The sequence below is a fragment of the Aspergillus undulatus genome (assembly GCF_047715775.1).
Source record: "Aspergillus undulatus strain CBS 261.88 unplaced genomic scaffold BDV17scaffold_1, whole genome shotgun sequence".
Taxonomy (NCBI): Eukaryota; Fungi; Ascomycota; class Eurotiomycetes; order Eurotiales; family Aspergillaceae; genus Aspergillus; species Aspergillus undulatus.
Genome location: NW_027396605.1, coordinates 200,104 through 226,871, shown reverse-complemented (window position 1 = coordinate 226,871; position 26,768 = coordinate 200,104). Strand labels below are relative to the sequence as shown.

Below are 26,768 nucleotides of genomic sequence, written 5' to 3'. Positions count from 1 at the left end.
ATTACCGAATCGGCCTTGTCCACAATTGATGTTGGCCGGTCTCTCGTGGCATCATCAGCGTCTTTGGTCTGTTCTGTCCGGAGCTCGAGAGCACTGCCAAGGATTGATGGGGTCCGGTAGCGTGAGGGATAACATCTTCGAGCGCACTGCATCTGTTCAGGCAACAATTAGATCTTGGTACAAGCCGAGAGAGCTCTCTAAGCTAGGAATATCCATCTATTGAAAATAGATCAAATTGATTAGGGTACACTTAAGCTTCACGCCGACGCAGAATACACATTCACCGCCTTCCGCTCCATGGTGGCAGAATCTGATTGTTCCCCGCTGCTCAATTTCTTCCTGTGCCTGGCTTGGCCTACTTTCTGCTTTTCTTGCTGTAAATTTGTTGTTCTTTTCTATTAGACTGCCTTCCATTCTGCTATCATGCCAAGGGATCCCCTAGTTGGTCTGGTTGGGAAGGTCTGTTTGTCTCTTATCGTCGAGAAGCACCCCGCTAATCGAATCGAGGGCTACAGCCGTCCAGTGGAAAATCAACCACCTTGAATAGCTTGACAGATGCTTCTTCGAAAGTCGGTATGTTGTCTTCGCGCTAAAATAAACCGCTCACATAAACTAATAGAATTTTTTCGGTAGGAAACTTCCCGTGAGTCTCCCTGCGTTCCGCCCCTCCTACTCCGCAGGTCCTCCGATTGCGACAGGAAATGCAAGCCTTGTTTCCCTGCGACCCTAACTCCGACAATTCAGATTCACGACAATAGACCCGCAGCGCGCCATTGGGTATCTCCAGATAGATTGCGCCTGCCAGCGATATGGTGTCACAGATAAATGCAAGCCAAACTACGGTGGTTGCACGGATGGGAAGCGTTCCGTTCCGATTGAGCTCCTAGATGTTGCAGGTCTAGTACCAGGCGCGCATCAAGGACGGGGTCTCGGAAACAAATTTCTTGACGACCTTCGTCAAGCAGATGCCTTGATCCACGTCGTTGATGTTAGCGGAACTACAGATGCAGAAGGTACGGCTCAACAGTTTACAACAATACGCTAGCCATTGAACAGTTTGGGGTTCCTGACCAATCGATTAATAGGCAAGGCCACTCGGGGCTATGACCCGTCACAAGACATCGAATGGCTGAGGTCAGAAATCGTGCGGTGGGTGCTAGGAAACTTGATGCAGAAGTGGTACGTGCTGGCCCGGCTACAAAGGCAAGCGGATTCTGATACGTATCTTTCCCAGGGGATCAATTAAGCGAAGACATACAGCAATAAGTGAGTCAGGGTCACCTCAGCGAAATTCAATCTAACTGACTTCGAAACCAGAGGCTACCGCTGTGGAGACGTTACAGAACCAGTTCTCCGGGTACGGAAGTACACCACAAACCGTTGCTCGATGTCTGGACCGGCTGAATATGAAAGAGCCGCTTGAAGAATGGTCAGATGAGACTGTCGAAGAAGTCGTAAAAGCCTTCATCGATGAGAAGTTCCCCACGGTGTTCGCTCTCAATAAGATCGATCATCCAGATGCGGATAAGGTTGGTTTTCCGCTGTACTCAATCTATCGACGCTAACTCGGTTGCCTTAGAATATCAGCAAGATTGCGAAGATGCAGGACCCGCAAAGCATCGTCCTCTGCTCCGCCATATCCGAGGTCTTCCTCCGACGACTTGCTAAACAAAACTACATCAAATATACAGAAGGAAGTGAATTCGTAGATACAAGAGAAGACCTCATCGCAGATGGCGACCCTGATGGAGGTGGCCTCAGAGAGATGGACGAGAAGTTGAAAACGTACAAACCCCCCGCTGATGCATAGTGACCTTTGCTAACAATGATTCAGTCGCGTGGAGAACCTGAAAGACATGGTTCTCTACCGCTTCGGATCAACTGGTGTCGTACAATGTCTCTCGCGAGCCGCTGAAATTCTGGGGCTTGTACCAGTGTTTCCTGTACGAAATCTGCACACATTCTCATCAGGAGCTGGTACTGCAGCATTTCGGGATTGTGTCCTGGTCAAGAAGTAAGTCGCTTGGAAAGATAAATGGTTTCGATCCTAACCCCTTGATTAGGAATAGCACAGTTGGTGATGTTGCGCGTAAAGTCATGGGCGATGTACCGATATCCTATATCGAAGGCGTTGGAGGCGTCCGAGTGTCGGAGGATGATATTGTGGCAGTAGGAAAGCACGATGTGAGTGGCATCATCCTCGGGTATTGTTCTGGTGACTGACATCCTTCTTCTCTATAGGTGCTCTCATTCAAACCTGGACGATAGATCCGTTGTACGGCCTATAGTGATGGCAATTACTCATGAAATTCAGATATCGGATAAACTTTTCGCTTCGAAATATTCATACAAACATAAAATATACACGGAGCGGACTTTGATGGGACCCTCAAGCCTTCCTGGTCCGGCCTCAGACTAACGACTGAACCCAATCAAACACCCTTCTACGACGAACAGTCAGCATCATCCTCCTATCACATCCAATCCAAAAGACCTGAAGACTCACCTGCGCCCTCTCATCATTCATCCCAATAACCGGCTCAGGCGCCTTCGGATGATCCTTCTTGACCTTCTTCTCATTCTGGCGCCCTCCCGTCTCCGTCGTAGCATCAGACTCACCACTGGCGCCCCCGCCAAAGTTCTGCTCTCGATCCTTCATAGACCGGTCAGACGCTATCGTCTGCGGATCCGTGCGATCCTTCTCGATTTCCACGCGGTGCGTCGTGTGCTTTTCGCCCGATGAGCCCTTCCAATCTTGTGCGAGCCCGCGGTTGCGGCGTGCTTCGACTTGCACTTGCACGCCCGAAGCTAGCGGGCGGATTGATGAGACAAGTGGCCGTGAGCCATTGATGCAGATGTTGGAAGCTGAAGATAGGATGCGAGATGGTGTCATATTGGTGGATGTTCTAGGAAGTAGTAGGAGTAGTTGTGGTTGTTGTATGTTTTTTGATTGTTCAGATGTAGGAGGCTAGACAATGATAATGGTTACTTGAGCCTATGAATGCTCGAGCTCATGGCTTTTATTAAGATTCCTTTTCGCCGTGCACCTGCTCCAACTAAGAATGGTTATGAGCTTGATGTGACGTCGACATGATGCCTCATGTCATTGCCGTGTTGGCCTTTCTGCCTTAGGCATGAATCCTTATCGATAAGAGGTTATTCAAGGAAGCTTCAAGTTAGCACCGGCATCGAGCTCATTTCTCACATTCGTATTTTATGGCCTTTGCAAATTGGCGAATCCGAATAACGGACTAATCAAAAGGTCAAATATAGCACCATGAAACGAGAATCTCTGTCCATAGAAGCCCTGATCCCCTTTGCGCGGCTATACAATATCTCGCTTCGCGGGGTCACTTTTCAGAAGCTTAGAGCGGAAGATGGGACAGACAAGGGCGGCGCAATTGTGGCAACAGAAAATAGAGAGCCCGGTAATGATGAACCATCAGAAAATGATGTTCTGCTCAATGTACCGTCCGATCTGATTCTCTCGTTTGGGATGGTTCAGGAACGCTCCAAATATGATCAACATCTTCGCGAGGTCTTGGGAGCTGTTGGGGAGTTTGGGAAGGTATGTATGCTTTCTGGCGTTATGAGACTTTGAGCTGATAAGTTCAGACAGCCAGAGGTGCTATCTTAATTTTCTTGCTCATTCAGATATCTCATTCATCCCCAGACTTTGCCAACCAGAAACATAAGATTGGTACATCCAGTGCCTGGTCAGAATATGTGAAGTTCCTACCAGAATTTGTACCGCTACCGACGTTCTGGACGGGGCCAGAGACTGAGCTCCTACGCGGGACATCCTTGAGAATAGCTTACGAAGCCAAGATCATGTCTCTAGAAAAAGAATTCGACCACCTTCGCGAGGCAACAGAGGACATTGAGTGGTGTCGAGACCTGTGGTGGGATGAAGAGGCTATCACTATCGAGGACTGGGAGTATCTCGACGCGGTGTTTCGTTCGCGTATGGTAGATTTGCCTGGGTATGGACATGCAATGGTGCCATGCGTGGATATGGCCAACCATGCCCCTGATTCTGCTGTGAATGCGCTGTATGAGAAGGATAAGGATGGGAATGCTGTGCTCCAGCTGCGCCCTGGTAAAGGGCTGGGCTTGGATGAGGAAGTTACGATCTCGTAAGTGCTTGCCGCCTTTGCCTGGGTTATGGACAGCTCGTGATTAACAATTATGCGTGAAGATATGGCGAAGATAAGGCGGCATCCGAAATGGTCTTCTCATATGGCTTCCTTGACTTGGAGAGAAGCGACGCAAAACAAATATTCTTAGATCTGGATATACCGGATGACGATCCCTTGAGAATGGCCAAAATGGCGTTCTGCAGGGAAGCACCGGGACTACGCATCTTCTCAGACCCTACAGACCCCGAGACGGCGACCACCTCGGCTTCAACTCGCTGGGAAAGCCCAATTGTGTGGTGGGCGTGCATTAACGAAGAAGACGGCCTTGACTTTGCGGTATTGCAAAATAATGACGGATCTAGAGAGCTGACAATGACTTGGAAAGGTCAGGAGGTGAAGACACCCGATCATCTCAAAGACCTTCTAGCTGCGGACCCTTCTTGGGACATATTCCAGCTTCGCGCAGTTGTCCTTGTTCTTGAACGGCTAGAAACGCAGCTCTTCATGCTGCAAACAACCGAAAACATGGTTTCGGACATTCGTCAGAGCGAGGACATGCTTGCCCTTTTCCGACCTGAGGTGTTCAGTACCGTCACTAAGCTGCGGGAATTGGAGGGGGACCTGCTGGAGAGGGGGATCAGAGATCTGGTAAATGAGGTGCGTACTTCCCTCTTTTGCAGGCTTCAATTGGCTCCTATGTATTGACTCCAGTCATATTGTAGAGAGATGAGTTGATGACGACGGAGTCGGTCAGCACTTACCTTGCCCAACAACAACAATCTGCAGACGTTGAAGACGACTTTTCATGATCTTCTTGTCACGACCTAACTGCTCCGTTGAGCAAAGCATAATCAATGAAGAACTTTCTGAAATTATGAACGTATAGAAAGAATGATGGCATATATCAATTCCCGAGAGAGTCACAGACCTACATAACTCTAAGAAGGCCCAATTGTCTTTTGAGGGTTTAACCATCAGTCTCCACACGTTAGCTTATGACGTGGTGATCTTCACCTCGTCACTCTGTATATCTGACGACATCACCATTATAGGCCGGAACGCGGTCACAATCACAGGCACACATTCCTGCCACCTGGGGTCCCGTGGTTCATAGCTAGCAGGTCAGCAATGTAGCTCCACGGAGAGTTCTGGGGAATCAGGTCAGAATCATGGAAAACAGGGTATTCAACTTCGGGCACACACAACTCAATCCTCATTTGGTATATCCTGGGGTTTGCTAAAGTTGGGCCGGGGAAGACTCGGATTTCCCTCTGACATAGTCTGGAGCAGATTCAGTAAATCGTTGTGGGGAATTCGACAAACCTATCGATAAACCTACGGGCCAGGCCAGGGCCACGAAATTCACGAGTATCCAAGGTTGCAGAAATGCGAATTTGAAGCGATCAGCAAGATGTTCGATCAGTCATTTGTGGTTGGCCGAACCAATCTATATGGACCCTAGAGCCGGGAAAGCCAGCCCCCACAACTGCGATTTCTCGGTAAACGCTCGGGATTTTCCTGGAAGATGGCCGTTCCAAAGTTCCAGAGTATGGGGAAGGGTGGGCGTAACGTCGATACAGCTATTTCGAATACGGGGTATCTGTTTCGACTCTCTCAACGCCTAATTCTGCTGACATTGGATATGGCCTGATTTTTGCATTGTGGCGTTTGATCCCTCTGCTATCTGTATCTGGATTCTGGATGCGGCCCACTGCCCCGGGTCGCTGCAACAAGTCTCGATCGCACCATGTCCCCGCGATTTACTCCAGTACTCCAGACCAGCATTCTAGGCGAACGACCGGGGGAGACCAGTGGCAATTTGCATTTCCAACGGTCTCTATTGTGATACAGGTACAAGATGCCACATGCAGCATAATTATATGAAGGCTCAGCCCAATCAGCGCCGATTCCGGGGGAAAGGAGGCTAACTACAACGGGATGCTGCTCTATTTCAGGCGGCAAACAACTCGCGATCGAGAATTGGCTGCTGATTCGCTCTCATTTACCAAAGCTTTCCCCGGGAATTTGCGGAGGGCATCGCCCTGAGGCTTCGGTTTCATGCTGCTACAGCCGTTAATTCTCGCGCCTCACGGTCTACTTCGTAAGATTCGGTTTGCGACTGACGCAAGAAAGGGAAGCCAGCCGGCTACTCTGTATGATGACCGATCCGAGGTCGTTGCCCAGCGTTTTACCAGCGCTAGGCAGAGTCCGTCGAGTAGGTAGTCAGACGGAGGTTGAGGCCAATCCTCCATCTTCCCAATGCAGCAAGAAACTAGTTGAACTAGAGGTTGAGAACCTTGGTTAGCGGTTGATGCATAGGCAGAGAATATAATAGAGCACACATACATCGGGAAAATAGAATACTCCGTTGTCGGCACTTCTATCTGAGCATCAGCCGCGATCCATGATCTGGACAAACCTTCAGGCTGCCCAACCTTGGTTCTGTCAATCCTGGGGCAGCTTGCCACTAAGGTTCCCGAGTCCGTCCAAGGGTTCCCTTAGCAGCTGCCACTTCCGGAGACCATGAGCGTGCAGTGAATTCATACTGTGCTGGAGAGTCCTAGGCTGTCATCATCAACGGACGATCGCATAGCAAATTGGATAGGGCGTATTGATATGAACACACAAATAATCCTACGCTAGTAATCAGTAATGCAGCGAGAAACGCCTGAGCAGGAGCACGCGAATGCCCTGTAAAACAGGTGCGGTGATTGGTTCAGTGGCCAAATCGGCCTCCACATGGCAATCACCCCGCCGTCACCCGCACTCTTGCGTATTACAGTATTACATGATACGGGGGGCTGATCCCTCCGTTCTTCAAGGCTGCGAGCCTGCGGCATTCACTTGGCTTCGTCTCCCCGTGTTCGCAGTCTTCTTCTCTACATCGTCCCAACTCTCTACTCCCCCCTCTATGATCAAACGTCTCTCTCCTTTTAACTATCGCATAATCGACATCTATAACGCGTTGTCTCGATTCATGACTCCTGAAAGAACCTCGCGGGCCCCGAATTTCTCTCAATAGCTCGAAACCAATCTCATATCTCAAAGTCAGCGCCATAATTATCCCGGGTCAGCGCCAGGCGCGCCCTTCACATATCCAAGATGCCAGGAATCCTTCCTATGAAAGTGATCAAAGTCGGCAACAACACACACAGCCGCATTGCCCAAGCCTGTGACCGATGTCGAAGCAAAAAGATCCGCTGCGACGGCGTCCGCCCATGCTGTACTCAATGCGCCAACGTCGGCTTCGAGTGCAAGACCAGCGACAAACTTAGTCGACGAGCTTTTCCTCGTGGATACACCGAGTCGTTGGAAGAACGGGTACGGGCTTTAGAAGCTGAAGTCAGGGATCTCAAGAATTTGTTGGATGAGAAGGACGAGAAGATTGATGTGCTTTCGAGAATACACTCTTTTACTTCACCGCAGCAGCAGAAGGCTACCCCTCCTGCTCCTTCGCCTTCCACGACGACTCAGCCGGCCAAATCGAATGTCCCTGCCTCAAGTGAGGGTGCCATTCGTGTCCCGGAACCAGTGGTATCCAGTAATACAAATGAAGATGGAAGTTCTGGAGTCTCGAGTACCCGTGGCTTTGCTGGTATTCTACCCTCGTCTCCCCTTATTAGGCAAACAATATTCCTTTATCCTGGAATAATTGTTAGAAACAGTGCTAACTACTTGTTCAGACGTCTTTACCAACAAGCTCGCCGATCAAGGACGGTTGGCACCAGAAACATCCACGAAGGCCTTGACTGCTTCACCGACGCCTATTTCCCATTCTCGTGTTGACCAGGCTCTAAAAACAGCGCCTCGCCTTGTTTCTGACCAGCTCATTAATATCTTCTTCCAAGAATGGGCCCCTCTTTACCCTGTCGTCCACCGACCTTCTATCCTCAAGGCCTACGAGAAATACCTTTCCAACTCGGAATCTTTCCAGGGTAACAAACATGAGGTCGCCCAGTTGAACTTGATCTTTGCTGTTGCCGCCCTTTCTGCTGGTGTAAGATTGGACTCCACTTTCTCAAAAGATAAACGCTAACCCCGAGACAGTTAAGAACAAACCAAGATCCATCCCTCTTTGAGGAGAATTGGTCTCCTATCCTTGAGTCCCTCTCTGGTGATATCTGTCTTCCCACAATGCAGTGCTACGTGCTGGCTCAGATGTACTGCTTGACAAAGGGAGATTACTTAAGTGCTTTGCGTTTCCGGGGCCTCGCCATTGGTCTTTGCCACCAGCTGAAACTTCAAAAGAGCCAGAAGCGTTTCTCGTCGAATGCTCTTCTGGCTGAATCGAGAAAGAAGGTGTTCTGGTGTCAATATGTTCTGGATCGGTATGTTTATACTTTCGATCATTTGATTGGGATCATTAAGCTAATTGGTTTTAGTCTTTGCGCGATCTCTACTGGCGTGCCTATTCTCCTCAACGAGGAGCACATTCAGACCGAGTATCCCGAGGATATTGACGATGAGAATGTGACGGAAACTGGATTCTTGCCCACTTTGCCCGGCGAGTCGACGCGCATTTCCAGCGCCCTCGCCTTCTTTTCTGCATCCCGGATTTTGAACAGCACCTTAGACAACATCTACCCGTCGGATGGCGATTATGATATCCCACTGTCGAAAATGCGTTCTGTTGCGGAACAACTTGAGACCTGGGCTAAGGGCTTGCCTGCTCACCTTCGCTTGGAGTTCTCTCAAGACAAGCCCAGCACCAATGTCATCAGCAGCCGGTCGCCATTGTTGGTATGTCATCATCTGCTTTCCAGACTTATTTATTCTTTCTAACATATCTCAGTCATTGGTGTACTATCTTATTCGTTCTCTCATTCATCGTCCTGCTGTCTGCTTTGGCGAGGACCATATTCGCTCACCGTCTGTTCTCGCGGTCGCGGACTCCAGCAAGCACATTATTCAGATTCTGCAATTGCTCGATGAGAGACGCCTTTGTCTTTCCGTTAGCATCAACCGAAGAGAGCTTATCAGCTCTTCTGGACTCGGCCTTCTCTGGCAGAACATTGGTTTGAAGCGTGACAGCAAGATGGCCAAAGATAGCCAAAAAATGCTCACTGCGGTCATCGATCAGCTCGAGTCGGAATCTTCTACAGCTGCCGCTGAATTCAGCGCATTGGCTAGCGTCTTGGTCTCAATAGACGCAAAACGACCAACGACCGCAAAACCCCAGGAGATGAGTCCGCCTATGCAGAAGCCCCTGAAGTCTCCGAAGAAGCAGCTCGAGGCGTGGAAAGCGCGTTTGATGAACAGCACAAGCCTCAATCAACAACAACAACAAAGGCAGGAGCCTTTGTCGCGCAGAAACACCATTTCGGGTACTACTACTACTCCGGGCTTCGTCGATCGTCAATTACGCTCTCCTAGCTGGGCAAGTCTTCCTCCTGACGACTTCCAGCAACATGCTCCGATGGGCAAGAACTTCTATAACCCTAATTTGAGCTATGACAACACCCAGCCGCCTCTCGCATGCTCAGTTCCGACGGACCCACCACCAACTGGAAACATGTCGCTCTCAGATTGGGAATTCGTGGTGAGCGACATGGACCAAGGGTACTCGAATATATTTACCGGAATTTACGGCGGCAAAGAGTGCGGCGAAGACCACGGTCCATTCGCATCCTTAACTGCCGAGTACATGCACAAGAAGAACCAAGTTATGCCGCCCTTGTCAACCGCAAACGGCGAACTGCAAGGCTTGTCACCCGAGGCGTGGTCCGCCACAAGTAGCAGCGATGTCACGCATCCTCATGAACTGGCTACGCGGAGCGTCTATTCAGACGAAAGTCTCGGAAGCAGAGACGACGGCCTGCCAATGCCGAATATGCCCTTCCCCCTGGGTGACCGGGCTGGTGGCCTTTTGGACCCATTGCAGGGCGTTATCATCCCTGCGGGAGATGAAGAGATTGATGAATTTGGTCTAGTCAACGGCTGGGATCGACGGCTGGCCGTCTAACGTTTTCTTTTGTTCTAGTTGACTTCTGGTTCTCGTTTATTATTCATGCGTGCTCTGCGTTACTTGGAGTACTGGTGTTTGTTCCTGAACTGGTTTGGTTGGTTATCGTTTTTGAGGTTGTATGTCCGGCGTGAGTTTGGCTTTGATTTTCATTTTGGCTTTGGCTTTGGTTATGATACCTGGGTGGATGGGCGTCATCTTCTCCAGGTTGGAGGATATCGTTTATGATGTACAGAGAATACGCGAGTTAGTATATACTTTAATCTGCATGACTATATATCATCCATCTTCAAGAGTTGAGTCCGGGTATGTCCGGAACTCAAAATACCGAAACCAATCCCAGGCTGCAGGAAAGAGTGATCAGGCTAGAAGGCTATTGGAGCTATGATTTGGCTCTTGAAGGGACCGATATGGCATTTGATAGGTGTCGGTGAGTGGGTGATCGTCAGGGCACAGCATCTCGGGCAGGGTGTTATCGAGAGTCTATATATATTCCTTCAGTAGGGTCCAGTAAATCTAGAAGTGTATACAGCCAGGCACAGTGTGTTAACTGTAAAGCGGCAAAGTGCCGGACATGCAACAACCTTGTTCAAAGTAAACTTCGTACCTGAGTTCGGAGTCCTGAAAAGACCGACCCGCCAGCATCCAGAACCCCCGCCAGAATCCAGAAGCTCCGGTTTTGTCATCTTGGGAAATCCGGAGGACGTTGCTCCGCCCACGGTCCGTCTTGGACCGGTGCTTGTTGCCCCTCGTGACGGTGAAGAATCTGGTGGGCTAAACTCCGTAAATAGAGTGGAGGGAGAAAAAAAGGAACGGAGCTGCATGCGGCATGCCCATGCGGCTATTGACATTGGATAGATCAGAGGTTTTCCAAGAGGATGATCAATTCCGCGAGGACAGTTCATTCTCGAGTCTCACGGATGGTCTTGATGTTTTTGTTTCAAATTGTTGTTTGTAGCATATCATTGTATCAATGATCTGGTCATTGTTCCCGGTAATTGCTATCTTGAGGCTGTCTCTTGCTTGGCTGTATACTATGTATAGTCTTCTTCCGGCGGGGTAGCTTTTTGCCTTACGGAGGACGAGGGGTCGCAATTCGCGGCGGGAGTTGCGGCAGCATATCCGCCATGCTGCAGACCGTAGTGGACTGCATAGTCACTGCTCAGTCACTGCTCAGTCAGGGTTACTCAGGCTGACACCGGCTGAATCAGGCACGTCGGGAACTCGGGATGCCTAGTTAAGTAAGATGGTGTCTGCAGTGCTGTGTTGGTGAACTTGGTGACCGGTGAGCAGCACCGACACAGGCGGGCTCCACCACTACATCACCTGCCCCCACCTGCCGTTTTGATGAGTTCAGAGTTCAACCCCTCCATCATCGCCGCAACTTTTCTATCTTCTTCCCCCCATCGTCTCCTCCCTTCCCATCCTTCTCTCCCCCATCCCTTTCCTCTCTTTGTGTCTCCTGCTCTTGCTCCATTGTCCCTCGAATCCGTTCTACAGACAAGGCAGGTTTGATTAATACGTACGAGTACGGCTTCCTCGACTCTCACACATCCAGCAAGCTCTAACGTGTCTTTTCTTTGTTAACAGATACCGCCACCATGGGTTACACCGATCTTGACCAATTGGCCATTAACACCATCCGTCTTCTTGCGGTATGCTTCTCCTTGATCCTTCTTTAGGTTGTTGTCTTGTTCTGTGCATCATTGGATCTTCTTCATCCCACGCGTCTTCGGCGTTTGCGGAGCTCGAGGTTGCGGAAATGAGACTCCGATGTGTCGTACCGCCGATAAATTCAATTCCGTTTGAGTTCTCCGCGAGCTTGAATTGAGTAATCAGAGCTGCTACCTCGTCTCTGTTTTCCCAACTGCGTCCAGGAGCCACGTCAGTCAGCAACATCATTCTTTACAGCTATACTAATAGCATTCTAGGTCGATGCCACCGCTAAGGCGAACTCCGGTCACCCCGGTGCCCCTATGGGCATGGCCCCGGTGTCCCACGTTCTCTTCAACAAGTTCATGAAGTTCAACCCCAAGAACCCCGACTGGGCCAACCGTGACCGATTTGTCCTCTCGTATGAAAACTACTTAACATGCTAAAAGATTCTTGGCTAATCGCCGTACAGCAACGGCCACGGCTGCATGCTCCAATATGCTCTCCTCCACTTGTTCGGATATGCTGTATCCATGGACGACCTCAAGGCCTTCCGTGTGAGTTGCATTGATGGACTGTCTTCGACCATTGGCTGATATAGGTGTATTCTAGTCCCTCGACAGCATCACCCCCGGTCACCCCGAGGCTCACGACACTCCCGGTGTTGAGGTGACCACTGGTCCCCTTGGTCAGGGTTTCGCCAACGCCGTCGGTCTGGCCATTGCCCAGGCTCACAGCGGTGGTGTCTTCAACAAGCCCGGTTTCAACCTTTTCGACAACTACACATACGTCTTCTTCGGTGATGGTTGTGCTATGGAGGGTGTTGCTAGCGAAGCTGCTTCTACTGCTGGTCACTTGAAGCTCGGAAACCTCATTGCTATCTACGATGACAACCACATCTCCATTGGTGAGTTTGCCGCATTCATTGATTGTGGACGCCGCTAATATAATCTATCAGACGGTGACACCAAGTGCGCTTTCACTGAGGACGTCACCAAGCGCTTCGAGGCCTACGGCTGGCACGTCGTCTGGGTCAAGGATGGTGACAACGACCTCGAGGGTATTGAGGCTGCCATCAAGGAGGCCCAGTCCGTCAAGGACAAGCCCACCATGATCCGCCTGACCACCACCATTGGTTTCGGTTCCAAGCTCCAGGGCACCGGTGGTGTCCACGGCAACCCCCTCAAGGCCGACGACATTGAGGGTGTCAAGCAGCGCTTCGGCTTCGACCCCGCCCAGAGCTTCGTCGTTCCCCAGCAGGTCTACGACCTCTACCACAAGCACGCTGACGAGGGTGCTGCTCAGGAGCAGGAGTGGAACCAGCTCTTCCAGAAGTACTCCAGCGAGTACCCCAACGAGCACGCCGACCTCACCCGTCGTCTTGCTGGTAAGCTTCCCGAGGGCTGGGAGAAGTCGCTCCCCGTCTACAAGCCTTCTGACCCTGCCATTGCCTCGCGTAAGCTCTCTGAGGCTGTCCTCGAGAAGATTCACTCGGTCATCCCTGAGCTTCTGTCCGGATCTGCTGATCTGACTGGATCCAACAACACCCGCTGGAAGGGCGCTGTTGACTTCCAGCCCCCTGAGTACGGCATTGGTGAGTGGTCTGGCCGTTACCTCCGCTACGGTGTCCGTGAGCACGCCATGGCTGCTATCATGAACGGTCTCGCTGCCTACGGTACCGTCATCCCCGCCGCCGGTACTTTCTTGAACTTCGTCTCCTACGCCGCTGGTGCCGTCCGTCTCTCTGCCCTCTCTCGCGTTCGTGCCATTCACGTCGCTACCCACGACTCTATCGGTCTTGGTGAGGACGGCCCTACCCATCAGCCTATCGAGACCCTGGCCCACTTCCGTGCTCTTCCCAACTGCATGGTCTGGCGCCCTGCCGACGGTAACGAGACTAGCGCTGCTTACTACTCTGCCCTGACCTCCAAGCACACCCCCTCCATCCTGGCCCTTACCCGCCAGAACCTGCCTCAGCTCGAGAACTCTACCATCGAGTCTGCTCTCAAGGGTGCCTACCCCGTCCTTGAGGCTCCCAACGCCGCCGTTACCATCATCTCCACCGGTTCCGAAGTCAGCATCTGTATCGACGCTGCCACCTACCTGCAGAAGAACCACGGCATCGTTGCTCGCGTTGTCTCCGTTCCTTGCTTCGAGGTCTTCGATGCTCAGCCCAAGGAATACAAGCTCAAGGTCCTCCCCGACGGCATCCCTGTTCTGTCCGTCGAGGTATGCTCCACCATGGGTTGGGAGCGCTACTCTCACGAGCAGTTCGGTCTGAACCGCTTCGGTGCCTCCGGTCCTTACAAGGAGGTCTACGCTGTAAGTCCACCCGGACACACCATTTCTCGTATACAAGTACTGATTCTTTCTCTCAGAAATTCGAGTTCACTCCTGAGGGCATTAGCAAGCGTGCTCTTGCCACTATTGACTTCTACAAGGGTGTTCCCGTCCGCTCGCCCATCAACCGTGCCTTCCAGCAGATTCTGTAGATGTCTCGTTTAGCGTCATGATTTCACATTTCTTTTGATGAGTTATAAAAACGGGTTATGGGGAGGGAACACCGTATGGAGAGAAGCTCCGATGGCGTTACCTTTGGTTTAATGTCCTACGAATTTCCTTTTGAGAAGAGTTAACAGCCGCCATTGATTATGGTTCGGCCGGTTCTGATATTTATAGAGATTTTCATAAAATTTTTTGACCGTTCATTTTCAATTCCTTGCACCTCGTAAAGACACTGCTCATTTTCTTGTTCTACGGGAGGGAGATATTAATAGATTCGATTACTCAGACATACAAGAGTACTATCTATGTGTTGGCCCGGAAAAAGTTCATACTACTCCCTCAGAAATCGTTATCAGCTCATACTACAGCGTCCTATAACCCTGCCTTCACAATACCCATTCACTCTCAAAGACTAACACACACGCCCATGCGCAGAAAAAGTATTCAATTGGTATTCTTTTAAACAAACCAGAAAATAATTTTCATCCCATACATGACAGGACCATCCATCTTCACATGATCTCATATCATCTCACATCTATCTAGTTCTCCAAAGCCTTCCGAGCAAAGTTCGGCAGAACAAAGCTAGCCCGGTGAATATCCTGGTTATAGTAGCGGCACAGACGCTCCTCCTCCTCGCGGGACCAGGAACGCAGGGGCTCCTTGACGTTGCGGCTCGCGTCCTTGCAGCAAACCATGAAGCCGATCTGGCCGGAGGGGTAAGTGGGGATGGTCGTGTAGGCGTATTCGGCGACGGGGAAGACCTCCTTGCAGGCCTTCTTGAGGTTTGCGATCAGGGGGAGGTGGAGCCATTGGTTTTCGGCTAGAAATATAAAATTGCGAACCAAAACCGGCCCGGGAGGGGTGGTTTTGGGGCGGGGTGAGTTAGCCGGGGGTTTTTTTTTTCTTTATGTCATGTTATAGAGAATGTAGAGGGGGTGGTGGGGGGATGGAAAGAGAGAGGGAGAGATAGGGTGGGTGGTTTGGAGAGGTGACGAGTAAGGCTTTGAGAGTGCATAACAAGAAAGAGACGGAGAATAAGGAAAGTTTTCAGGGCAAGAGAGGCAGTATAGAAAGAAAGGCGACGAACAACCTTGGGTGGTGATGACACCTCCATCACGCAGAGCGTCTCTGAGGAGCTCAAAGTAGGGCTTCTGGAAGAGGCTCTCGGCGGGACCCTCAGGGTCGGAGCTGTCGGTGATGATGACATCGAACTCGTTCTGGCGCTGCTTGAGGAACTCAAAGCCGTCGCCGACGTGGGTCTTGACGTTGGGGTGCTGGAAGCCGATGCTCATGCCGGGGAGGTACTTCTTGGAGACACGGATGACGGCCTATATACGGCAATTGAAAACTTGTGAGCCTGGTGAACAGCTAGCTGCATTGCATGCGAAAGAAAGCAAGGTAAGGTATGATATGATATGTAGGCTGGATGGTAGGTAGGGCAATTTTTGTTACCTCATCAATGTCGCACAGAATGGCCTCCTCGACGCAGTCGTGCTTGACGACCTCACGCAGGACACCACCGTCTCCACCGCCGATGACAAGGACCTTCTTGGGGTTGGGGTGGGCGTTCATGGCGAGGTGGGTGATCATCTCCTGGTAGCTAGACGCGGGGGTGCCATTAGTTTTTGCGCATAGAATATCCAGTGTCTTATGGAGGGGCATACGAGAACTCATCGCGCTCGGTGCACTGGATGACGTTGTCGAGGACGAGAACGGTACCGTAGTCGCTGCTCTCAAAAACGAGAACATCCTGGTACTTGGACTTCTCGTGGTGGAGGATCTGGTTGACCTTGAGGTTCATGGCCTGGCCGGGCCACATCTCAGACTGCTCGGAGAACCAGCCATCTGAATTGAGTTCGAATTAGCTATCATGTAAACAAGTAATGTGAACAAGTAAAGGCGTGTTCCGGATTTGAATTGAAGACATATATCGAATTGAGCAGGAATTGAACAATTGAACAAGGCCATAGTCTTCACGACGAAGGCGGGGTAAAGTCGGGCGAGGTGGAATTGTACATACCCTTGATAGTGGGGTGAGTGATCTCGCTCATTGTGAAGGTGTTGGAGGTTTGGAAGGGACGAGAGAAAACGACAGGACGCAATGAAGCCACGGGACGGAGGGAAAGACGGGGAATAAAAGAAAAGGAAGAGAAGCGAGAGCAGAGCGAGACAACAGAGCGCATGCAGAGTGGGGGGAAAGCGAGAAAAGTTTGGATGTATTTTATCGCCCGTCACGGTTGGGTATTTGAGTTACAGAGATTTCCCTGTTTGCATTCCTACCCAATGGGGCCATACTTTGGAGTACTAGTAAGGCATCAATCAGCATACTGCGATTTTTAGTAGTCAATGCATTGCAGCTGACATCCAGTAATTTCACTCCTTCGTCCGTGTGCCTCCTGTTGAGTAAGACCAGCAATCCCCGTTCAATACGTCCCAAAGCGGAAAGACTTCCGCTATGCAGGTGAGAGCTCTCGAACTCGGTGAACTAAATCAATGGCTCTGTGGCGGTTGTACACGAGTGTTCTATGAGAGAAACCGGGGGTGGGAAAAGCAATGCAAAGTTCAAAGGGGATCTGGTGAGCCTCAATTTGGAGCACCCACCAATATCCCGGCGAGACAGATCCAGACAAACGAAATGCAATTCGTTCGATTGCTTCTAGTTACTGTACAGTGCAATCACAATCCCAACTGCTTGCTCTGCATACCTCCTACTGAAACAAGGTATTCCAATCATCCATTTCTCTTTAGTGAAAGAAGCATTTATTCGTCACTACCCTCGAGGAGACGGCCGGGCTTGGAGTTGAGGTACTCGTTGCTAAATCGCGGAAAGAAGTCAGCCAACCTTTATCTTCGCAAGTCATCACCGCAGTATATGACATCTGGGTGGCATCACTGAGTATTATCCAGCGTGCACCGGAGGTCGGGGAAAGCGTACCGCTCAATGGCCCAGTTCATGGCAGCGTAGGCGGCGACGAAGGGAGGGACAACGTAGAGGACTTGGTGCCTGAAGCGGCGGAAGGTGTTGAAGACGGCGGCGTGAGCAGCGCCGGCGAGGGGGCGCTGACGGTTGGGAGAGATAGCGTAGGACGTCACGCGCTGGGGAGTTGGGCAACCTAGAACGGGTCGAATCAGTATGCAATTACGTTGTCTTGTTGTATTGATCTGGAAGAAAGCGATCTTTTCGACGAAAGCGCGGCATCATGACAATTCGTGGCGTCTGATTGGATCCGTCTCGATGTGGTCTCAGCGATGCATAGGAGTCAAGGATAGAGACATACCCATGTCACCCCAGTTGCCCATGAAGCTATATTAGACCGCAGTCAGCATTTTCGTAGTATGAACAGAGTCGTATCGGTGCGAGCAGCCATTCGAACAGTAATTGAGTGCTGTATCTCAATGGGACGATGTCGTGAAGCGACCACCCGACCACCCCCGGCATCTCTCGCACCGGCACCAATTTAGGGGAACAAACTCACACGCCATTCTTAGGATCCAAGTGACCACCCATTGTGATTATGTGAATTAGATTCCGAAAACGCGACGGAGATAGAAAGGGCGAGGTATGACGACGAAGGAGAAGAATCGAGGTTCGTTCGCTCTCGGGCCAAAACGGCGGAAGTCCAGTTAGAGGGCGCTAACCGGATTGGGGCAGGCTCGAAAAGCCCGCCCGCAACATCATCCAGAAAGCTCTCCATGACCTGCAGTTCAAGCAACTCCACGCCAGCCCTTCACATCCACAATCATGGCGGCTAACGGTCTCTACAATCTCCAGCGCCTAGCTGTCCCCGCAGCGCTGGGCGCCATGGCCCTCAACGCCTCCCTGTACGATGTTAAGGGTGGAACTCGCGCTGTCATCTTCGACAGATTGTCTGGTGTGCAAGAGGGCGTTGTCAACGAAGGAACGCATTTCCTGATCCCGTGGCTGCAGAGGGCCATAATTTACGATGTCCGCACTAAGCCGCGCAACATCTCTACAACCACCGGAAGTAAGGACTTGCAGATGGTCAGCTTGACCCTCCGAGTCTTGCACCGTCCTGAAGTCCCGAAGCTGCCGGCCATCTACCAGGTTCGTTCACAGCCGTCTTGACCGTTCCTTCCTGAAGCTAATTCTGTATGTTATAGTCCTACGGTATCGACTACGACGAGCGTGTCCTCCCCTCCATCGGAAACGAAGTCCTCAAAGCCATCGTCGCCCAGTTCGACGCCGCCGAACTCATCACCCAGCGTGAGGCCGTATCAAACCGCATCCGCACAGACCTGCTGAAGCGCGCTTCACAATTCAACATCGCCCTGGAGGACGTCTCCATCACCCACATGACCTTCGGAAAAGAGTTCACACGCGCGGTCGAGCAGAAGCAGATCGCACAGCAGGACGCCGAGCGAGCCCGCTTCATCGTCGAGAAGGCCGAGCAGGAGCGCCAGGCCAACGTCATCCGCGCTGAGGGTGAAGCCGAAAGTGCCGATATTATCAGCAAGTCCGTCGCCAAGGCCGGAACCGGTCTCATCGAGATCCGTCGTATCGAAGCCAGCAAGGAGATCGCAAACACCCTGGCTAGCAACCCCAACGTCACATATCTGCCGGGTGGTGAAGGAAAGGATGGTGGGAAGAGCACAAGCCTTCTGCTTGGACTGAGGAGTTAAGGGAGTGATTCAGTTTCAAGAAAATCTGATCTCATGTATTTTTCTATGCGACTAATTTGTGTTTTACCCTATTTTTGTTGGACCTGGGCGTGCATGACACCATGGCGAATTGTTCAAGCTGGCTGGTGTTCTTCCTCTCTATGAACTGTAGCAATAGCATACCACTCTGTCACAAGATTCTGACGCATTTGCGAAACTTTGCCTTCGTCCAGTACTCAAATCTGGAGACTAGTATGCACCGTCTGTTGTCTGACCACCAATACAATCAGAGTCGCGGTCCCTGTGAGTCCGGCGTCGGAGTGGACTGAACTATATCAAATGAGGAGGAGCCATTGAGGGCCGCTCCATCGCTCCTGCCCATGCTAGACACCGCGGTTAGGAAGGTGCGTTCAACGACGGGAGCAGGAAGGTGCGACCCACTCGATGTATCCATCGCTCCTGCCCTTTAGATGCAGAGCGTGTCTGCTACTCCAGGAAGTTGCGAGCAACAGCCCGGGTGTATCTGCCTCTTGTTCTAAGTCCTATTTCCCGGATGGCCTTACGTTCAACCCCGAGGTCATTCTATATCCACATACACAGGCTTCATACGTTATCATCATCCATCGAAGATCATAACCAACTCTAAACCCTCCGATAAACATGAATTTGAAACCTCATATCCTCCAACCCAGCTCCCTCCCCAACATCATACACCAACCTCGCCGCATCCCTTCTCCACCACCTCGAATCCTGCTCGTAGATCTTCTCCCACTTACCCTTCGCCACGGACAAAAGTGCATGATCGAGTAGGAATTTCATGGGGTATTGCCGTTCCTGCGTCGTTCCGGATTCCTTCTTGAGCTTCAGCGTTGAGTAGCTGCCTGGGCTGTCGACGACGAGGAGGAATGTGCCGCGTGATAGAGCGTCTGTGGTGCGGAGGAGGAATGAGGTCGCTTTGGCCATGGATGTTGAAAAGAGTTCGTTTAGGGTGAACATTAGGGAGACGAGGGATGCTTGTGGTTGTGAATGTGTGGATGGGTATTTAGTTGAGCGGAAGAGGGAGTTGAGGTCTTGGTCTGTGAGGGAGAGTACGTCGAGGCGTTTGAAGTCGACGTTGAAGCTGCGCTTTGGGGCTGCGTCTGCGTCTGCATTCTGCGATCCTGTTGAGGGGAGGAGAGGAGCTGAGTGTGATCTTGATCCCGGGACTTCGGTTGATTGGATCGTTGAGGATAGGCGTTTCACGACGGCCGTCCAGTCGGCGATGTCGACTGCTGTGATGGATAGACTCGCTGAAGATGAAGATGCCGAGAAGGACTCCTTCTGTCGGGCGTCCTGCTCCTCCTCCTCCTCCACCACCTTCTCTTTCCCACCCCCCCGATCATCATGCTTGTCATCCAGAGACACAGCCCGAAGAGCATCTGATAACCCTTCCTTCACCTCAGTTCTAGAAATCACCCCCTCATCAATCAAGTCCCTCCAAGCCGCCGCAAAAGCAACAATCTCTGCGCCCGCACCACCACCAATACAAACCACATGAGTCGGAGCAGAGGCATCACGTCCAGCCTCATCAACCAGAGCCTTCAAAAGAGCCTTGAACAACCCCGCATACCCTAACGCCCTCGCTGCACTCCATCGCAACGCATAAGCCCTAAGCAGACTTTCATGGGCGTCTGCAAAGGCGGAGTCGAAGTCCCGGTTATACAGGTGCGACTTGATGGTCTGGATGAGGGTCTTGGTGTCTAACTCTGAGCCCTCGGAATTGGGTTCAGAATCTTGACTTCCAGTTTCGTTTGGGAGAAGGGCGGATTTGAAGACATTCAGAAGCAATTGCTGCAGCGTTATTGGGATTGTGCCGGACACGTCAATCTGGTTCGGGTCCTGGTCGTTGTTGTTCGTAGAATCTGCTTGTGCCTTACGGCGGGGGGCGGCAGATGGAGTCCTTTTTTCTGGTCTCTTGCTGTCTTTGGATGGTTTCCGCTTTGTGTTTTGCTTTGGCGGGGCCATTTTATATGTATGTCGTTGGTCCTTGGTTTATCTTGAGGGGAAATTTCGACCCTCTTTTATGGCGCTTCTCCGACGAAGATATAAAGTGCTGGATCTCACTATTCGCCAGCAAATGGCCAGGTCCCCTGTTGGATTGTAAGAGAGAAGTATGACTCAAGGGTTGAGCCTCCTAGTAAGCCTAGCTTGAAGGAAAAATAATTGAATTATTTGTTATCGAGCAAACCGAGAAATGCAAAGTCTTCCCATATACAAATTATTCTGTTTGAGAGGGATGCAAGAAAAGGCAGCGCAGACGGGAATCGAACCGGTCACTTTTCTTTGGTGGTACATAAACCACTCAATGGAAATGTTCCAGTGACGGGTGTGTGGGCCTAGCTCAGAATCCATTTCTTGCCTTTTACCAGAGATGGCCGTGGGCCACGCAAAATACCCTACTCTTCAATCTTTGGAATCATCCTATCGACATAGCAGTCGGTTTTTTATGTTTTTTGATGAGACGTTATAACTAGGTTATAGGTTATTGTCAACAACAAATGTATTCCCTTTTTTTTTTGGAGAATTTTCTTGTCTATGAGTCGTTTGATGAGCGGGGAGGGGCGTGTGGTTTGGATTATGTGAGTGCGAATAATGGCACGAGGGTAGCTGTCTTTTACACCTTAGCAATCTTGAGAGACGCGCAAACTTAGCAGGTGGTAAACTACAAACAGTCTAACAAGCTCATGCTTGAAGTAATCACAGATTCGGGCACAGAGTGTAGATTGTTGTTTAACGGCCCCATGGCCAATCTTGACTTCACAGCTAACTAATTCGCCTCCAAGCGGACCTGAGACCAGGAACCGATGCAGTGCCGAGATGATACTCGGCTCGAAGGTTGCAAAGAAAGTAGAGAAAGACGATTAAACAAAAGGATTGTAAGAAGGAAAAGAGCTCAAACGGCAGATCAAGACAACAATTTAACAGATGGTTTATCAAAGTGCAACCGGCCATAACGAGAGACAAGAACAGTAAAGAAGAATCATACCTTACGCTTGAAATAACATACCAAGAAAAGAGATTCGTCAGGTATCCCAACAACTGAAGGTAGACCGATTGAAGAATAAAGAAAAAGAGGCAAGGTGGAAAAGGAAGAAGTAAAAGGTGAAAGGGAGAAAAGTAGGTTCGATATGGCGATGTCGCCATTCGAAACAAATCATACTCGGGATACTATGTACAGATGTCGACCCTTTTTTTGCGAAACAGCATCTCGTCATGACCGCAGCTAATCCTGGACAGTCGGATCATTCGGCCTTTCTTTGTCTTTGGTTCTCCAGAAGTGCATCAGTCGGCTGATTCGGCGGCCCTTCCTCTTAGCCTTCTCTGGTTCATCACCCGGTGGCTTTTCTTCGTGACTCAACTTGCTCCTTTCCGCGTGGGGGCCTACAACAAGCTTAGAAAGACTTGCAAGGCTCGATCGCTTGGAGCTAGGCTGACTAGAGCGACGAGGAACGGCAGCAGAGAAGGACGCTGCGCGATCCGTTGATAGGCGAGGGCGCTGGAAGAAAGTGGCAGAAACGCGGTTCAATGTGTTGGTCATCGTGGAAGCGCTACTAGTCAGTGAAGGCACATCTTCCATGGAGGTATGAGGAAATGGATCGGTTGTTGATGATGTGGTGATTGAACGTGGAGGTTCTGAGGAGACCGTAAAGTCAGGTGATGGAAAGGCTGAATTGGGCGAAGAGCAACCGCCATGAAGAGAAATCGGAGGAATTGCAGAAAGTTCATTGGGAGAGGTCATAGGACGGTGGTCAGAAGGCAAAAATCGAGGCGAAACTTCGGGACTGGGAGGAGCCCGTATCCTGCTTCTCCAGTCGTCGCTCCTGACACCGTCCATTGGCGTCTTAGGTCGGCCAGAGAACGGCATTGATAACTTCGGGGCGTGGCTAGAGTAGAACCGCTGTTCAGCGGGTTTAGAGGGCTCCTGGGACACTGAAGATACACTGGGGACCGATGATGCAGCGGTCGTGTCATTTTCCTGAATTCCAAGCCCTGTACTCTCTCCGCCAGAGGGCTTATCAGTGGTCGGTCGGGTCAAAGTATCAGTGCTATCGGCGCTGTCTTCTGACTTATTGTCCTTGGATTCCGTCTGAGCGGTTTGATCTTGTAGACGTTCCTCGCTATCCTGACCAGATTCACTGGTGGCCGCCAGAAAAGCGTCTTCCTCCTCTTCGTAGAAGACATCTGGGTTTTCCAAGGAGGAGGTAGTTGGGAAGCGGTGGCTCCCAAGGAACGCGCGATCAAACGGTGGCATTTCTGGGGCGCTTTCGGCACGTCGGTGATACCGCATCTCTGGGCCAATAAACTCGCCCCGTCGCCCACCACTGTACATCCGCTTGGTTGCCGCGGAGAAGCCACTCTCGGGAACCTGGCCGGACCGCATGTCTGGCGTATTGAAAGGCCCCAAAGCCGCATCCAAGTCGATTAGAGGACTCATAGAAGAGTCGGGGGTTGTGTTCTGCTCGTAGAAACTTCGCGGCTTCCACGAGTCCTCCAAGGACGCCCATGATTCAACCTCAGAGGGAGTCTGTTGGGCTTCTTGGTGTGTCGGGTTGGTGGGTGTTCGAATGACCACAATGTTGTCGTCGTCAAACGCTACATCTAAGCCCGAGCCAAAGTCCGAGTTGGTTCTAGTCAGCGCAGGAGGGCGAGCTTTCTTGGTTTCGCTCCCCGAACCATCTTTTTTGGCGTCATGAGATTTGCCCTTGAAAAGAGCACCAGCCCAGGATCGAACTTTCTTCTGCCTCTTCTTGGTTTTGGTCCGTCTCTTCGAAGTTGAGGAAGGCGAATCAGCCAGCTCTTGGGTGTCATCTGCATTAGTATCAGAGTCATCATCGGAAGATGAGTGCCTGAAAGACGGAAAGAGACCGTCATCTTCAACATGGCTTTTCCTAAAAGCTGCACTGAGAAGACCAGCGGACATGCTTTTGTGCGAGCGCGAGTGCCCTGCTGCGGAGCTGGGCCGTCTAGTCGAGGAAGGCATGTCCGTCGTGCCGTTCCCTGTCATCTCGAGCATCAAGGAAGCATCTGCAGTTTTTGGCCTCGGCCTAGTCTTCGGGACCCGTGAATCAGACTTGGGGAATGATATGGCGGGGTCGCTCTTCCTGGCAGGAGTAACTGGTTGGGTTTCTACATGGGTCTCAGGAACAGCTGACGAGGCCTCGGCAGAGAGGCACGGGTTCGAAGGTCGACGCTCAGTCGGAGACACGGAATGGATACCCTGTGATTGAGGTACCGGTGAAGCAGGGGGTGATGGCCGAGAGAAGCTCTTCGCCGAATGCGGTAAGAGCTGAGACGGTTCATGAGAAGGCCTACGGTCTCGTATTAAATCTGCTGGTGTACACGGGGCGCTCTCAGTGTAGGGTTTCAAGTCAAGAGCATGTGATATGGCCGTGAGATCAACGCTCGAAATAGCCGCCGAGCGCCTGTGGGCGTGGCGGCGACGGTTACCTGCACTGAAACCAGGACCAGGCGGAGGCAACTTAACAGGTGTCGTTGTATTATCCTCGTTTGTCTGACCAGCAGTTGTATTCTCAGGAGCCACCATCTGATCACCACCAACAAACTCACTGTATTGTCGACGGTGGCCGCTCATTCGATTCACGGGAGGGGCAGGCGCAGGCGCAGGCGCAGGCGCCTGGTTCGAGCCTGTTGCTCCTGGATTGAAGGAAAATGCAGGAAGCGCCGGTCGGTCATTCGTCATGGTCTCCGAGTCATGATTGCGTGAGTCATCTGGATCCTGTGCTGGAAACACAAACGGTGGATTTGGTAGTGGTGTTGACATTGTCTGATTGCGACGGTGCCGGCTGGGGGCTCCTTCCGTCGATTCTAGATAATGCGGAAGCGTTGGAGCGGTCTGAGGCTGCAGAGGTAGAGAAATCGATGCCATTGTTCACAGCTGGTGGCTTCAACAACCTCGTGAGTCCGGAACCTAGATTGTTTTGTATCCACTGGTGGGATACTAGGTGGTTGGTAGTGGTAATCCAAGCGCAGAGGACCTCCAGACCAACGTGACTTCCCCTCCAGTGACCGGAAAGCCCAAGTTCGTCTGGAGGTCTTAGAACCGCAGAAATAACATTGATTTCCCTGAAATCAAGCTGATGCACTCGAGAGTAAACACCGACCGCAACCTCAAGAATGAATACGGCAAGTTCGAAAAAAGGGGAAGGGGGAAGTCGAAACGTGAAACTCGATTTATCTGTTTAATTGCTAGTCGACCGAATCATTGGGCAAATATGGCGAGGACGAGAGTATCGGCAGTCGATGAGCAAGTGCGAATGTAAAAGCGAAGATTAAGGAGTGGACGGCCACGAAAACGGGCCACGAAAGCGAAGAGTATGGATTGAGCGGAGGATTCGGAACGAAGATTAACAGAATGAAAGAAAAAGAAGTGCTGTCGAAGTAAAGAAAGGGAAAGAAAGGGAGGAGAGGAAGAGGGGAGGATGAAGATGAGGTTGAGGATGAGGTTGAAGGAAGGAGAGGAAAGGCTCAATCAAGTTATTGGAGGCAGAAGAATGGAGGTGGTGGTGGAATGCCTGAGGCCGGGTGCTCTTAGTTTCCTCAAGTTTACAACTAAGTTTAAAGCACGGAAGGGCGAGCGTATAGAAAACCCCACTGATTGGCCGTTGCGGTTACGGCCCCGTACAAGCGGTATCATAAGCTCTATTTCGATCGTCCCCCCGCCAGTCCAATCTGGCAGCAAATGGCGATAACTGGGCTATTCGGGATGGGCAGCGTACCGGCTTGTACTGCGCCTAGCTTGGCGTAAATCTGTTATCAACATGTTCATGATCAAAGTCTTATGCTAAGCACTAGTTCACTTTTGTTTACGGGGAAATGAATATGCAGCTGAACCTCTGTCCCAAATCGTCCAACCAAGGTCTGGAGGGTATACCACGGGATGCTATTGAAACCAACTCATCTGGGTCTCGACCAGCCAGCCCATCGTGTCTGGAACGTAGTATGGACATTGTGGTTACTCGCCACTTAAAAGTTGAAGAGAAATGAGATCAAGCCTGAGGTCATGAACGTAGCAGCCGGATTCGGAAAGATTGGACCCAGTCCGGTTCGGATCTTGCAAGCTGAAAGACAGCATCGATATTACGTGTCCAATAATAGGAACCCTTTCTTCAATAGACCCTGGCTCACTAGTAGGAAACTGGGAAGACTGAAGAACTCAAGACATTCTTCATGAGGGCCGTGGCCCATGATGCCTGATTTGAGATATGTCACAGAAGATACCTTGTTTTAGCATCTGGGTTCCATCAAGAATGTCATGATCTTTGGATCCGGAGAAAGCGCCAGGCATCAAGCAAACTCGAAGACCGTACCTGAGACATGAACCAATAAGACACTGCGGGAGTGGAACCAAAATCTCGCTTACTCCGGTGGGAAAGGGACAGGCCCACCTTTAATTTCATGGCGCTAGCCATATTGGAGATGGTCTAATTAGGCCCCACCTAGCGACATCAGCCTGGATCGGCAGGAGTCTCCCCATCCATGGATGGCGAGCACTTCAGGACTCAACCTGACGCTTTGATCAAGAAATGAAACTGGTTTCGATGGGCAGCGTCATTTGACTCGAAACAGATCTATTGAATCTGACGAAGAAAGACCGAAGAATCCATATGTGACTGGGGAGGCAAACCAGGTTCTCCCTGGCTCTCCTTGACTTAATCGTCCTCTCGGATTCGCTCGGCGCGACATGCCCACGTGGTTTTGACTGTGCACAGTGATTCAAAGTGACCTCAGCCACCTCCTCGCTCCTCATTATTGAAGTTGCCCGGCCTATCATTCTGGCTCAGCACAAATGGAAGTTTTGCCCGACCAGATGCCACTACGGCGCACTG

At 51.1% G+C, this 26,768-nt stretch overlaps 10 protein-coding genes across 10 annotated transcripts; 5 read left to right on the top strand and 5 right to left on the bottom strand.

Annotated features, from left to right (window-relative positions):
* The first annotated feature begins 272 nt into the window (after window positions 1-272).
* BDV17DRAFT_1994 (Ygr210 GTPase family protein) lies at window positions 273-2,339 on the top strand. Its single transcript, XM_073755246.1, has 11 exons — window positions 273-459; window positions 516-573; window positions 634-643; window positions 745-1,013; window positions 1,086-1,179; window positions 1,235-1,266; window positions 1,318-1,529; window positions 1,580-1,785; window positions 1,835-2,014; window positions 2,064-2,184; window positions 2,242-2,339. Exons 1-11 carry the CDS (start codon window positions 424-426, stop codon window positions 2,266-2,268), a joined length of 1,245 nt encoding a protein of 414 aa, XP_073620986.1. The 5' UTR covers window positions 273-423; the 3' UTR covers window positions 2,269-2,339.
* On the bottom strand, window positions 2,330-3,096 carry BDV17DRAFT_2009 (uncharacterized protein). The gene is made up of 2 exons (XM_073755253.1): window positions 2,507-3,096; window positions 2,330-2,444 (listed from the first exon to the last, which is right to left on the bottom strand). The coding sequence occupies exons 1-2, from the start codon at window positions 2,891-2,893 to the stop codon at window positions 2,433-2,435; spliced, it is 399 nt and encodes a 132-aa protein (XP_073620985.1). The 5' UTR covers window positions 2,894-3,096; the 3' UTR covers window positions 2,330-2,432.
* A 181-nt stretch (window positions 3,097-3,277) lies between these two features.
* BDV17DRAFT_285890 (SET domain-containing protein) lies at window positions 3,278-4,948 on the top strand (the record flags this gene model as incomplete). Its single annotated transcript, XM_073760786.1, has 4 exons — window positions 3,278-3,568; window positions 3,616-4,136; window positions 4,199-4,796; window positions 4,862-4,948. 4 exons carry the CDS (start codon window positions 3,278-3,280, stop codon window positions 4,946-4,948), a joined length of 1,497 nt encoding a protein of 498 aa, XP_073620984.1.
* Window positions 4,949-6,990: 2,042 nt separating this feature from the next.
* Window positions 6,991-10,696, top strand: facB (C6 transcription factor FacB/Cat8). The gene is made up of 5 exons (XM_073756102.1): window positions 6,991-7,734; window positions 7,823-8,136; window positions 8,187-8,467; window positions 8,522-8,879; window positions 8,932-10,696. The coding sequence occupies exons 1-5, from the start codon at window positions 7,242-7,244 to the stop codon at window positions 10,099-10,101; spliced, it is 2,616 nt and encodes an 871-aa protein (XP_073620983.1). The 5' UTR covers window positions 6,991-7,241; the 3' UTR covers window positions 10,102-10,696.
* Window positions 10,697-11,319: 623 nt separating this feature from the next.
* tktA (transketolase tktA) lies at window positions 11,320-14,524 on the top strand. Its single transcript, XM_073754963.1, has 7 exons — window positions 11,320-11,629; window positions 11,692-11,756; window positions 12,033-12,175; window positions 12,227-12,311; window positions 12,367-12,661; window positions 12,713-14,076; window positions 14,133-14,524. Exons 2-7 carry the CDS (start codon window positions 11,703-11,705, stop codon window positions 14,244-14,246), a joined length of 2,055 nt encoding a protein of 684 aa, XP_073620982.1. The 5' UTR covers window positions 11,320-11,629; window positions 11,692-11,702; the 3' UTR covers window positions 14,247-14,524.
* A 277-nt stretch (window positions 14,525-14,801) lies between these two features.
* On the bottom strand, window positions 14,802-16,313 carry BDV17DRAFT_278502 (spermidine synthase; the record flags this gene model as incomplete). The annotated part of the gene is made up of 5 exons (XM_073759544.1): window positions 14,802-15,082; window positions 15,350-15,590; window positions 15,715-15,862; window positions 15,927-16,107; window positions 16,283-16,313. The coding sequence occupies 5 exons, from the start codon at window positions 16,311-16,313 to the stop codon at window positions 14,802-14,804; spliced, it is 882 nt and encodes a 293-aa protein (XP_073620981.1).
* Window positions 16,314-17,055: 742 nt separating this feature from the next.
* On the bottom strand, window positions 17,056-17,823 carry BDV17DRAFT_248449 (ubiquinol--cytochrome-c reductase subunit 8). Its single transcript, XM_073756101.1, has 3 exons — window positions 17,739-17,823; window positions 17,541-17,566; window positions 17,056-17,375 (listed from the first exon to the last, which is right to left on the bottom strand). The coding sequence occupies exons 1-3, from the start codon at window positions 17,768-17,770 to the stop codon at window positions 17,152-17,154; spliced, it is 282 nt and encodes a 93-aa protein (XP_073620980.1). The 5' UTR covers window positions 17,771-17,823; the 3' UTR covers window positions 17,056-17,151.
* Window positions 17,824-17,891: 68 nt separating this feature from the next.
* phb1 (prohibitin subunit PHB1) lies at window positions 17,892-19,180 on the top strand. The gene is made up of 2 exons (XM_073756100.1): window positions 17,892-18,328; window positions 18,385-19,180. The coding sequence occupies exons 1-2, from the start codon at window positions 18,005-18,007 to the stop codon at window positions 18,901-18,903; spliced, it is 843 nt and encodes a 280-aa protein (XP_073620979.1). The 5' UTR covers window positions 17,892-18,004; the 3' UTR covers window positions 18,904-19,180.
* A 48-nt stretch (window positions 19,181-19,228) lies between these two features.
* Window positions 19,229-21,109, bottom strand: BDV17DRAFT_296901 (25S rRNA (uracil2843-N3)-methyltransferase). Its single transcript, XM_073763401.1, has one exon. The coding sequence runs from the start codon at window positions 20,884-20,886 to the stop codon at window positions 19,525-19,527; it is 1,362 nt and encodes a 453-aa protein (XP_073620978.1). The 5' UTR covers window positions 20,887-21,109; the 3' UTR covers window positions 19,229-19,524.
* A 426-nt stretch (window positions 21,110-21,535) lies between these two features.
* On the bottom strand, window positions 21,536-25,391 carry BDV17DRAFT_248443 (putative cell wall proline rich protein). The gene has a single exon (XM_073756099.1). The coding sequence runs from the start codon at window positions 24,806-24,808 to the stop codon at window positions 22,145-22,147; it is 2,664 nt and encodes an 887-aa protein (XP_073620977.1). The 5' UTR covers window positions 24,809-25,391; the 3' UTR covers window positions 21,536-22,144.
* Window positions 25,392-26,768: the final 1,377 nt, after the last annotated feature.